This window comes from Polypterus senegalus, chromosome 9 (assembly GCF_016835505.1).
Source record: "Polypterus senegalus isolate Bchr_013 chromosome 9, ASM1683550v1, whole genome shotgun sequence".
NCBI classification, from domain to species: Eukaryota; Metazoa; Chordata; class Cladistia; order Polypteriformes; family Polypteridae; genus Polypterus; species Polypterus senegalus.
Window position 1 is genome coordinate 117,024,327 of NC_053162.1, and position 14,060 is coordinate 117,038,386.

The window sequence follows — 14,060 nt, forward strand, 5'->3', positions numbered from 1 at the left end:
ATACACACAAGTATATGTATGTGTATATATATGTATGTATGTGTATATATATATATATATATTTATATATATATATACATATATACACACACATACATACATACACACATATATATAATTTGTGTGTGTGTATGTATGTATGTGTGTGTATATATGATGTAGATAGGTATGTATATATATATGTGTGTATATGTAGATATGAAGATATTTATGTGTATATATGTGTATATATATATGTATGTATGTATGTATGTATGTATGTATGTATGTATGTATGTATGTATGTGTGTATATATATGACAGCAGCAATCCAAGCTGTGAGAAAACAGTAAAAAGGAGGCGTGTCAGACGTCGTGGTACATTTTCTGATGCAGCTACGAAAACAACTTCGTGACGCTGCCGCCAAATACACAAAACAATTACTTTGACAATCATGTTACATTATTTTTAAAATGTTTCCTTTTCTTTTCATAACTTCTTAAACACATGACATCGCTGCGAAGCGCGGGTATTTTGCTATATATATATCTATACTAATAAAAGGCAAAGCCCTCCCTCACTCACTCACTCACTCACTCACTCATCACTAATTCTCCAACTTCCGTGTAGGTAGAAGGCTGAAATTTGGCAGGCTCATTCCTTACAGCTTACTTACAAAAGTTGGGCAGGTTTCATTTCGAAATTCTACGCCTAATGGTCATAACTGGAAGGTATTTTTCTCCATTAACTGTAATGGAGTTGAGCTGCAATGACATGGGGGGCGGAGTTTCGTGTGACATCATCACGCCTCCCACGTAATCACGTGAACTGACTGTCAATGCAGTGCGTAGAAAACCACGAAGACCTCCAAAAAGCGCTTAAGAAAACATGCATTATATAATTGAGAAGGCAGCGAAACAATAAGAAGCGAGCGAGTGACATATACTACCATATTCATGAGTGCTGCTACCTCGGAAAGAAAGCAAGGTGTAAACCTAAACTTTAAATTAAGTTCATAGACAGGCTACTGCTGGCGTTTCACATGCCCACAGGTAATGCGGGATACAAGTTTAATGAGAGGACGCAGGATATAAATGAGAGTTTTGATCACTTTGTAACTAAGTTAAAATTGTAGGTGAAGGGGTGTGCTTATGCAAATTCGAGAGACTGTGTTTGTGGGGGATTGACAGTTAAGGCGGGTGGGGGAGTCACGTCATCATCTCCCCTCCCATTTACCTCATTTTGCTCTGAGCTGAGCTCCGCGGCTAACGCCGTCTTCCGAAGCAACTTCATCAGACTGCCACCAAATACTCACAGAAAAATCCACAAGTTAATACACACGCTGTCTCTAGAGTTTCTCCACACTGAATCCTCCAGGCACTACTTACAAAAGGTTACATTGACAATCGTGTTACGTTATTTTTAAAATCTTTCCTTTTCTTAGCACAAGCACAGCTGAGAAGCTTCGATGCATGTGCTCCATAACGTTAAAAATAATGCATTTAATCACACTTTGCATTACAAGCAAAGGGAGCTTTTGTCAATGCATGATTTCCTGGTACACCGATTACATTGATCAGCGCATCCCGATTCATTTTACCCTCGCACCACCTTAGTTTGAGAAGAAGTATGAAAAAATATGAGGTTAACACAGAAAAACAGATCACCAATTCAAGCTTTATGAATAATCGATTCGCCATCAATAATTGTTTTGGTAAAGCCATCCTCCTTCCATTTTATAATTTTTCCGCCACTAGCCATGATTAAATGAACGGTAAATAAAGTAAGAGCAAAGCGAGGGTGACTTATTTAGGCAGGCATATATATGACAGCAACACTCATGACAATGTCAATCATGTTACGTTATTATTAAAATGTTTCCTTTTCTTTTTCATTACTTCTTTAACACACTACTTCTCCGCTGCAAAGGGGCGGGTATTTTGCTATATATATAATATATGAATGACCTCCAAAGAGCGCTGAGACTTTTGATATCATGAACGTGTCTGCAAAAAGTGGGGTCTCCTGCCCAGCAAAAGTCGAGCAGCCAGCGCTGCATAGCTGTGCCGCCTTTGAGACGCTGACTGCGCTTCTGCCTTAAGTCAAAGTGAGCACTTTTAATTTTTTCATCCTCCCCCTGCGCTATAGCCCAGACAAGTGCAAACACGGGACCCCTTTTCTACACCACGGCAAAATAATATTAAGGCGATTCACACTTTCTTTTGCACGTATACGATTATCAGGTCCTCAGCTCGGATTATGAACACACGCATACGAGTGGAGGACTCACAGTGCCATCACAGCCGATTAATGGCGGGACGTCTCACCAGTCTACACAAGACCCACGCGACTGTCCCTAAAAGGCGATCATAACGCCAGCGAACACATCTCTCTATACTATATAAAAGAAAAGGCAACTTTCCTTTCTTTACACCTTTTTCCTTTTATCCCAAACCAAAGCCTTTCTCTCTTAACACTGCAGAGGACACAAAACTAATTTTCTTTAAATGCCGGTAAGGCACATTACCAGAGGCACAAATTTGAACGTTCACATAGAAAATGTAATTTCAATGTACCTGTACTTCTTAAAACGTTAATGTTTTACTGTTTAATAACTTATAGACTATATTTTATTATTTTTCCCTTGCACTCTGTGACCAAAGCAATACACACACAAATAGACACATACATATATATTTTTTAAATTTTTTCTTTTCTTTTTCATCCCTTCTTTAACACACTACTTCTCCGCTGCGAAGCGCAGGTATTCTGCTAGTATATATATATATAGATATATACATATATACATACAGTGGTGTGAAAAACTATTTGCCCCCTTCCTGATTTCTTATTCTTTTGCATGTTTGTCACACAAAATGTTTCTGATCATCAAACACATTTAACCATTAGTCAAATATAACACAAGTAAACACAAAATGCAGTTTTTAAATGATGGTTTTTATTATTTAGGGAGAAAAAAATCCAAACCTACATGGCCCTGTGTGAAAAAGTAATTGCCCCTTGTTAAAAATAACCTAACTGTGGTGTATCACACCTGAGTTCAATTTCCGTAGCCACCCCCAGGCCTGAATACTGCCACACCTGTTTCAATCAAGAAATCACTTAAATAGGTGCTGCCTGACACAGAGAAGTAGACCAAAAGCACCTCAAAAGCTAGACATCATGCCAAGATCCAAAGAAATTCAGGAACAAATGAGAACAGAAGTAATTGAGATCTATCAGTCTGGTAAAGGTTATAAAGCCATTTCTAAAGCTTTGGGACTCCAGCGAACCACAGTGAGATCCATTATCCACAAATGGCAAAAACATGGAACAGTGGTGAACCTTCCCAGGAGTGGCCGGCCGACCAAAATTACCCCAAGAGCGCAGAGACGACTCATCCGAGAGGTCACAAAGACCCCAGGACAACGTCTAAAGAACTGCAGGCCTCACTTGCCTTAATTAAGGTCAGTGTTCACGACTCCACCATAAGAAAGAGACTGGGCAAAACGGCCTGCATGGCAGATTTCCAAGACACAAACAACTGTTAAGCAAAAAGAACATTAGGACTCGTCTCAATTTTGCTAAGAAACATCTCAATGATTGCCAAGACTTTGGGGAAAATACCTTGTGGACTGATGAGACAAAAGTTGAACTTTTTGGAAGGCAAATGTCCGGTTACATCTGGCGTAAAAGGAACACAGCATTTCAGAAAAAGAACATCATACCAACAGTAAAATATGGTGGTGGTAGTGTGATGGTCTGGGGTTGTTTTGCTGCTTCAGGACCTGGAAGGCTTGCTGTGATAGATGGAACCATGAATTCTACTGTCTACCAAAAAATCCTGAAGGAGAATGTCCGCCATCTGTTCGTCAACTCAAGCTGAAGCGATCTTGGGTGCTGCAACAGGACAATGACCCAAAACACACCAGCAAATCCACCTCTGAATGGCTGAAGAAAAACAAAATGAAGACTTTGGAGTGGCCTAGTCAAAGTCCTGACCTGAATCCAATTGAGATGCTATGGCATGACCTTAAAAAGGCGGTTCATGCTAGAAAACCCTCAAATAAAGCTGAATTACAACAATTCTGCAAAGATGAGTGGGCCAAAATTCCTCCAGAGCGCTGTAAAAGACTCATTGCAAGTTATCGCAAACGCTTGATTGCAGTTATTGCTGCTAAGGGTGGCCCAACCAGTTATTAGGTTCAGGGGGCAATTACTTTTTCACACAGGGCCATGTAGGTTTGGATTTTTTTTCTCCCTAAATAATAAAAACCATCATTTAAAAACTGCATTTTGTGTTTACTTGTGTTATTTTTGACTAATGGTTAAATGTGTTTGATGATCAGAAACATTTTGTGTGACAAACATGCAAAAGAATAAGAAATCAGGAAGGGGGCAAATAGTTTTTCACACCACTGTATATGCCAGCAACACTCATGACAATGACAACACAATTACATTGACAATCATGTTACGTTATTTACACACTGTTACGTTTATACACACTACTTCTCTGCTTGCGAAGCGCGGGTATTTTGCTATATATATATACAAAGGTGGGATGCAAAAGTTTGGGCAACCTTGTTAATAGTCATTATTTTCCTGTATAAATCGTTGGTTGTTACGATAAAAAATGTCAGTTAAATATATCATATAGGAGACACACACAGTTGATATTTGAGAAGTGAAATGAAGTTTATTGGATTTACAGAAAGTGTGCAATAATTGTTCAAACAAAATCGGGCAGGTGCATAAATTTGGGCACCACAAAAAAGAAATGAAATCAATATTTAGTAGATCCGCCTTGTGCAGAAATTACAGCCTCTAAACGCTTCCTGTAGGTTCCAATGAGAGTCTGGATTGTGGTTGAAGGTATTTTGGACCATTCCTCTTTATAAAACATCTGTAGTTCATTCAGGTTTGATGGCTTCCGAGCATGGACAGCTCTCTTTAACTCACACCACAGATTTTCAATTATATTCAGGTCTGGGGACTGAGATGGCCATTCCAGAACGTTGTACTTGTTCCTCTGCATGAATGCCTTAGTGGATTTTGAGCAGTGTTTCGAGTCGTTGTCTTGTTGAAAGATCCAGCACCGGCGCAGCTTCAGCTTTGTCAGTGATTGCTGGACATTGGTCTCCAGAATCTGCTGATACCGAGTGGAATCCATGCGTCCCTCAACTTTGACAAGATTCCCAGTCCCTGCACTGGCCACACAGCATGATGGAACCACCACCATATTTTACTGTAGGTAGCAGGTGTTTTTCTTGGAATGCTGTGTTCTTTTTCCTCCATGCATAATGCCCCTTGTTATGCCCAAATAACTCAATTTCTCAAATATCACTGTGTGCGTCTCCTATATGATATATTTAACTGACATTTTTTATCGTAACAACCAACGATTTATACAGGAAAATAATGACTATTAACAAGGTTGCCCAAACTTTTGCATCCCACTGTATATACTGTAGCTATGACAACAACACTCATATCAATGACAAAACAATTACATTAATAATCAATTTTTAAAATTTTTCCTTTTCTTTTTCATAACTTCTTTAACACACTACTTCTCCGCTGCGAAGCGCAGGTATTCTGCTAGTATATATATATATCTATTATATATATATCTATGTGTATGTATGTATGTATGTATGCAAGGCCTTATATTCTACTCAGATTAAAGAAGACAAGACACAACCTAACGCCTTTCTGGATGCATTACAGATACCACAACTAGATACTCTCAGTGCAGAAGAATTGGACAAACCACTGGCTCTTTTAGAATTACTAGATGCTATAAACTCACTTCAGAGTGTGAAAGCAGCAGGTCCTGACCTTGCTAAATTTTATAAAACATTCACAATTAAGTTAGCTCCCCTTTTATTAGCAACATTTACAGAAGCCAGAGATAATAAATATCTATGTCAAACTTTTTGCCAAGCATTAAATACTGTGTTTCCTAAGCAAAATAAAGACTTGCTACAATGTGCATCATACAGACAAATCTCATTTCTGAATAACGATGTTAAGATCCTCTCCAAAGTCCTTGCTAATAGGATTGAGAAAATTCTTCCTTTGATAATATCACAAGACCAAAATGGATTTATTAAAGGCAGACACTTAGCTTCCAATTTTCGTCACCTGTTTAATGTAATATATTCACCAACAAAGTCAAACACCCTGGGGATATTATTATCGTTGGATGCAGAAAAAGCATTTGATATGGTTGAATGGAACTACCTTTTCACCACACTGGAAAAATTTGTGTTTGGCCCGAACATTTGCACATGGATCAAACTACTGTATACCAGTCCAGAAGCTTCAGTTTAAATTAACAACATTAATTCAGACCATTTCAAACTGGAATGTGGTACTAGACAAGGATGCCCCAGCTCACTGTTGAAATGTTTATGAGATAAAGGGGATTATCTGAGAAGGACTTGAACAGAATATTTCTCTATAAGCAAATGATATACTGTATATATCAGATCCATAAAATACTGTGCTTCCAGTCCTAATAGCACTAACAGAATTTCAAAAGATTTCCGGTCTCCGAATTACGTAATTTGAATAAATGTGTGCTCGTTCCAGTGAAGGCTCCAGTACACAATATTAGATTGGACACCTTCCCTTTCATCATTGCAGATCAATTTAAATACTTAGCTATTGTTTACTTGTGATGTTTACCCCTCTTTATCAACTTTGTCTGCTTGGAAAAACCTAAGCAAGACTTGCGCAGATGGTCTACCCATCATCTCACTTTAGCTGGAAGAACTAACATTGTGAAGATATCTTTCCTAAGCTTCTTTTTCTATTTCAAAGCATTCCAATACGCATCAACAAATCACTTTTAAGAAGTTAGATTTAATCATAACCTCATTTATTTGGAATTCAAAACATCCATGCATACAAAGGGCGACCGTACAAAGACCTTAGACAGAAGGTGGCATGGCTCTACCTAACTTTGTTTTATTACTGCGCGGCAAATATACAAGGAATAAAAACCTGAACATTGATACAAATAGACAAACATACACAGACTTGGTCCACAATAGAAATACAATCCTGCAGCACTTCTTTATATTTCTTGCTTTGTACCCCAGTAAATACAAGTCATCACCAATATACTAACAACCCAATTGTGCTTCATTCACTCAGAATATCGAACCAATGTAGGAAGTATTTTAAGATAGAGAAGCTTTTATCTGTGGCACCTCTGCACGAGAACCACATTTTTTCCTCTATCTCACAGTAATAGCTTTTAATGTCTGGAAAACATTTGGAATTAAATCACTTAGATATCTGTACATAGACAATGTTTTCACATCCTATGAACAATTACACTCCAAATTTAACCTTCCAGCAACACATTTCTTTCACTACCTTCAAATTAGAAACTCTGTTAAACAAAACCAGCCCAACTTTCCTCACTTCCTACTTACTTGTCCTCCGGAATGATCAATATTTTTTCTGGAGTAGTATTACATCTCTGTAATATATAAAAACATTTAAAAGTTGCACCCTTTCAAAGACCCCAGAGTACTTTGGAAAAAGGATCTCTCACTCAACATTTTGGAACAGAAATGGAAGACAGCAATGCACGGAATTCACTCGAGTTCCATATGCGTAAAGCATACAATTATTCAACTTAAAATCTTCTATTGAACACATCTGTCTCATTTAAAATTGTCCAAAATGTTTCCAGGGCAAGATCTAACCTACGAACGTTGCAATCAAGTTCCAGCCTCATATGTTTTGGGGGTGCACCAAATTAACATCTTTTTGACCAAAATCTTTAAATGCCTTTCAGACAGCCTTGGTGTCACAATCTTTCCTAATCCTCTAACAGATGTGTTTGGTGTACTTCCAGATGGGCTAAAAGTGGAGAAGGACAAACAAACTTTAATCGCCTTTACTACACTATTGGCACATAGACTTAGCTTGTTCAACTGGAAGAATCCTAACCCATCTCTTTTCAGTTAGTGGGTAACTGATGTTATATACTACTTGAATTTGGAAAAAAATTAAATACTCACTTAGAGGATCTGTGCAAAACGTTTTTAAAACCTGGCAGGATCTAATTAATAACATTTTAGAATAAACATTTAAATTGAGGAAGCAGATTTTCTTTACCTTTTAATTCTATTTACTTACTTATTTTTTCTACTATTAAAGTTTCACTGTGTTGGGATAGCTCTCTTTCTCATGGGTGGGGGTTGACTTGACTTGAACTTAGCCTTGTAAATTTGACTTGTTTGTATGGAATGTTGTTTGGTTTTAATAAATTCAATAAAATGTAAGAAAAAAAAACTACAGGATTAACTGAAGGCCATGCCACATTAGGCAACTTTGCCAATGATTTTCAGTTGTAGCCTTCATTTACATAATTGTAGCTAGTCAGAGGCATGTCTAATGTGCCATAACTAATGGCTGAAACCAACTAGTCTGTGACTGCCTAGAATAAAATCAAACAGGTTTAACTTCATCTTTAGTGATGGGGCGGGCTGTGTGTACATAAGAGCTGACAACCAATTAATGTTCATCAGTGCAATGCATATAATGCAGCATGATGGGATAATGAATGTGGATGTTTTGGACCCTCCCAAACAGAAGAGAGACTCATCAGACTGATGTCTTGCATTTTACAAGCTAAAACTAAATTTGGAAAAAACAAAAAAGGACTGAAACTGCAGCTGAACTGGTTTACTCTTCGTACAGTGGTGGCTCCGTCAGGCAACATGTTATTGGTTGTCGTAAAAAACAGGGTGAGTACGACAATGATGGAAGGTTGGCACGTAGCCGGTAAATGACACAAGGACTGCAATTTTCAGTCATTTGAAATGACATTTTCTGAAGATAAGATCAGCAACTGTAGTCTGCAAATCTGACAGACCCAATGACTAGAAGTCAGGTAACGTGGCACTGGTGGCAAAAGAAGCCAGTACACTATTACAGACTTTCAATAATATCTGAGGCACATAGATACATTCTAAACATGTTGAACACATAACATTCAATCAAGTTACGATACACTATTGAAAACACAAAATTACATTTCCTGAATGCATAAACATAGAGAACAGAAAAACAAAAGCAACCATTAAACAAAGGCAAGTGGAAAACTCTACAAACTAGATAAATGGCATATGCTATACAAACCTGGCATTGCTGACATCAAGTAAACTGGAAACACAATCATGAACTGATGGAATGGAAACCAAGTACAGTATTCTTTTTCAGGCCAATGGCTGGAGACTGATACTGCACATACTGTACCATGGGTGCTGGCCTATGCACCTGGGACACTGCATTGGGCACAACATTATTAGGACAACTCTTATTAATAGCACACTTTGAATGTAAACTGCTGGAATGTGCAACACTCACCTGATTAACCTAGATGTGATCTTCAGGAAATTAAATGCCCAGATCAGAGCCCAATGGTCTGTGTACACTTCAAACAATGTACCCTCTAGGAACGCGAGCACTGCAGGGCTAGCCTACAGCGAAATGAAAGGTTCAATTACTCCTTCTGGCAACATCTGGTTAACAAGCTCCTTGATTATTCCTCTTTTTAGAAGTGTCACACAGGGACTTGGTTGAATGTATGGATGTGATGACTCATCGACTAAGCAGGTGCTGAACAGGTTTTGGTTGTTCGAGAATAGCCTTTTCTACTGGGCTGAATTCGTCAACTACTGAAATCATAATGCAAGTTAGACCAAACGAGATCACTCTGAGCCATCCTCACAAACCAATGGACATCACCCCTCAAGCAACTTGTACTCCAGGCACGACAGGTGGATGGTAATCCTTGCTGATATTAGCGAGTTTATTCCCAATAAAAAGGCAGACAGGTGGTGGTCTCCCAATACATTTTATGCAAGCAGAGCTCCAGAGGAACTTTGTCCTTTTCCCAATGTGCCCTACCATCAGCAAGAAAGAATTTTACTTTTGCACTCTCTCTATGTTGCTCATGAGGCACTTTAAGCTTTTCCCACAAGCTGTATTTCATTAGGATATAAGTGCTGCCCACATTTACGATCGATTCTCCCATTACACCTTGCACTGGTACAAGCATCACTAAGAGGGGCAAGATGGCTTGCACCAAGCTGACATCGGCATGGGGTAACACTCATGGCTTGACAGGGGACCTCCTGAGGCATGGCACCCTTGCAAAACTCACTAACCCCAATGGCTGCCCTGTCTTTCTCCACTCTGGTCCTCACCTTCACCAACTCATCAACTGATTTCATTAATAATGCAGCTCCACGAACAGATCAACCTCCTCTACAAAGTCAATGATGCCAATGAGTGCACATTGAAGGGTGAGCTTTACGAACTCTATCAGTGACACCACAACGTACAAGGAGGACTGTCCCCAGTTGTTCCCCACCACACTACAGGAGTTGACTGCCTCAGTGATTGTGAGATGGCAGGGCACGCCAGTTGTGTTGCACTTGCCTCCTGATCTCCTCTCTAATGTTCACCTATAGGCACTACATGAATTGTGCAAAGGACTGATCAATTGGATACATGTATAGCAAAGTAGGAGCCTTGCTGACCTATATGATTCTATACCGGCTTTGCCGAAGGCAAACTCAATAATAAATTACCCTAGTTAAATCTCTTCATAAAGCTACATGGCTGTCTAAAATTTTGTCTTTATCCATTTCTGTAATTTCATTATTTTATTTTTTTTTTGTAACATTCTAATGGCAAAAGTTATATTCCTTTGTGAAGGAGTGTATAAGGCACCCATATTATTCTGCATAGTTGTCAATGTTATACATTTTGTTTCTAGAAATTGTGTTAGTTGGTAAACAGAATGACTACAGCATGTATTTTTTAAATAACAGTAAACAAATACATGCAATTAAGAATTCCAATTTTGTAGGCTACATATGACAAATAAATCATTACAATCATGTCTTGAAAAAGCCCATTTCTTTAAGGTAACAGAAATATAAATCAGAAGATTTAAATCAAATGTACAGTACATTGGGCAGCAACTAATAAGTTGACACATACATGCATTTACACTGCACTAATGTTTTTGAAAACTATGAAAACACATATTTCATTGTCCTCTTATTCAAACATGACTAATGGAAACAGTTCTGCCAGACTGAGAAAACACTTTGGAATTGTTATTAATTTTACCATATTTATATATTCATTATTTTAAAGAAAACAATTTTATTGTTTGTACACAAAAGAGAACTCATTAAGTGCTACTAAAATTACAGGAAAAAAATGCAATCTATATCTACTGCTACAAAAATACATACAGTACTTGTCTCATTGGAAACCATTACAAATCTCAAGAAATTACTCTCCATTTACAAATAACACAATTAAAAGATTAATATAAGACTTCTAATTGCCTTTATCCAGTTGTGAGTAATAAAAAACAACCCTGTTTTCAAAGCAAGGACACAAAATGCAGAAAACAGAACACTCAAATAATGAGATATTACACTGTATGGAGGACAAGAGATTAAAATGTTTGCATTCTATTTCAAAGTATTTTATGTTAATTTTATACACAATTACACTTTAAAATATTTACATAATCACTTTACAAAAAAGTCAAAATATTTTTTCTTAATTTCACAAAGTCAAACTATGTATTTTACTCTTTTTTGCTGTACATCATTACCAATAACAAGTACAACAGACACAGTAATTCAAAGATAGTGATATAATCTGGGACTACTAACTCACTTAAATTTCTTTAACCATTTCTAACCTAATTAGAGCTATGGGGAAAAATAGAAAAAATAAAGCAAAAATGTATGCATCTCATAAAAATATTATCAAAATGCTTCATAATATAAATATTTTAAAATCAATCAAGAAACAAATGAATGGGCACCTCTAGCATCTCAGATAAATAGGTTGTGTGTCACATTAGACCAAAATTATCAGAGAGCAAACCATTAAAGGAAAACTAACTTTAAATAATTTTTTATACCATGGGATCTGATGACTACATATTATTCCTTTTGCATATTTTCTCTTTTGTCTATATTAGTCCTATATTAAATCAAAAGACCCAATGCAGACCTACCAGATTTCTCTTTTTTACATCCGGACAAATAAAACAAAAGGAGGATAGATTGTTTACATGCTTTGAACAGACAAAACAAAGGGTTTTCTTTCCATTTTCATCTGTACCACTTTTGTTAATAATTTACAGGTTATGTGCTTAATGCAAAAGTAAGGACACTGCAATATTTTCAATCTTCTGAGTGTAACACATTCTCAGTAGTAATTTTTTAAGGTCTTCCCGATTTCATGGTAGTTTGCTGATGGTGTCAATGTGTGTATCACTCACTCAATCTAGGCTTCACTGAGTCTAAGTTAGATCAACACAAATCCCATTAAATTTGGCATTTTATTAAATTAAACAAACAAAAATAAACTATCAAAATACAATAAAAAAAACATATAAAACAAGAAACAAATAGTTTTTCAATGCACAATGAATATACAAAAAGTAAAATAGTAGGACAGGAATTGGTCTTTCAGAAACTACCTTTCTTTTATGCTATTTGAGTATCAAATAGTGTTAAAAGTATTATCTACTCTGTAGACGTCTTAACACTAACACCTACTGTAGCGAAGTGTTAGCAATAATTTGCAAAATGGTTATCTAAAGTGCAATAACCAGAGAAACCATAAATCACATAGCATTTAAGCAAACTTCATCTAAAAGGCATATTACGTAAGCATACCAGGCATTGATGAAGCATACATGATGCTGGACCCATGGCCTAAAAAGAACAGTCCAAACAGTCATCAGAAAGCTAAAGGATTATTGGTGCACTCCCCAAGCTCATTCAAATTGCCTGGGGAAAAATTCATTCCAGATACATATAAAGGAAATCACCAACATAAACTATTAAAGTTATACATGTTGGCTGGATATATGTACACACACACACACATATATATATATATATATATATATATATATATATATATATATATATATATATATATATATATATATATATATATATATATATATATATATATATATATATATATATATATACACACACAGTATATATGCATATACATATAATCTACAATATCACAATGAACATAATCTGTTTAATACAACTTGAAACATTTGAATATATTAAATGATATTAAAGTTCACAGTCCTTTCTAAATCAAGAAGAAATAATTCATTTTTTAATACTAGTAGAGAGCACTATTATTTGTTGTCATCTCGAAGGTGGCAGACAGCGGTTTGCTTGATTGTGGTGCATCTGCAACAGTTGAAGGAAGACTAATTGTGCTTGCTGCTTTCTGTTTGTTCTTCATGCCCCAACTCAGGAATGACAACTTTTTGGTTACTTTGGTTGTTTTTAAATTCCTTTTGTCCTCCATGGCAAGACATATCATTGAATATGTTTTTGGCAGTCCGCCACAGTATGTGGCACTTTTGTTGGGCTACAAATAATATTTAAATGTTAGATTAAACATAACAGATTTAAGTACAGAAACATTCACAAGCATTATCTTCAGATAATAATTAACCAAGTACATGAAAAGTACATCACACTAAATGTTTACTATTCCAATAGTGCCTTTAAGATTACTTGCTTTCCCAAGTTCATTCCTTCCTTGGCTATCATCTGTTTTGTGTGCTAAACTGAATTCTCATGCATTCACTATTCTGGCTAGTTTTCTGACCACTACCACTGTAAATTATGCTATGGACAACCTTGTCAATACATATAAAATATGGCCTTTACCCTCAGCGCACCCTACCAGAAGATGTTAACCATTCAGTGTCTTATGGTACTGTATTTCATTCAGAATGTTTCATTCTTCACTTAAACTGAGAACCTAACCGGGTTCAACAAACATTTGTGAAGCCCACTGTAGACATTTTATCCTTTTAATTAATGATTACATTAACAATCAATGCAAAACTTAAATAAAGTATATCCATCTTCACTGAAATGTCCTCTTTTGTTACTAAATGACAACATCAAAATTCTAGAGAGTTGATTCAGTTCTCTGGACATAGTTCTTTTCCACGGAGATATGTTATC

General features: G+C 36.6%; 1 protein-coding gene across 1 annotated transcript in view; it reads right to left on the reverse strand.

Annotated features, from left to right (window-relative positions):
* Positions 1-13,058: 13,058 nt before the first annotated feature.
* The window catches only part of rhpn2 (rhophilin, Rho GTPase binding protein 2), a 90,810-nt gene continuing 89,808 nt past the window's right edge, over positions 13,059-14,060 (reverse strand). The window contains exon 15 of the mRNA XM_039763610.1: positions 13,059-13,452. Coding sequence (XP_039619544.1) covers positions 13,198-13,452 — 255 coding nt within the window. The 3' untranslated portion in view covers positions 13,059-13,197. The remainder of the gene's footprint in view (positions 13,453-14,060) is intronic.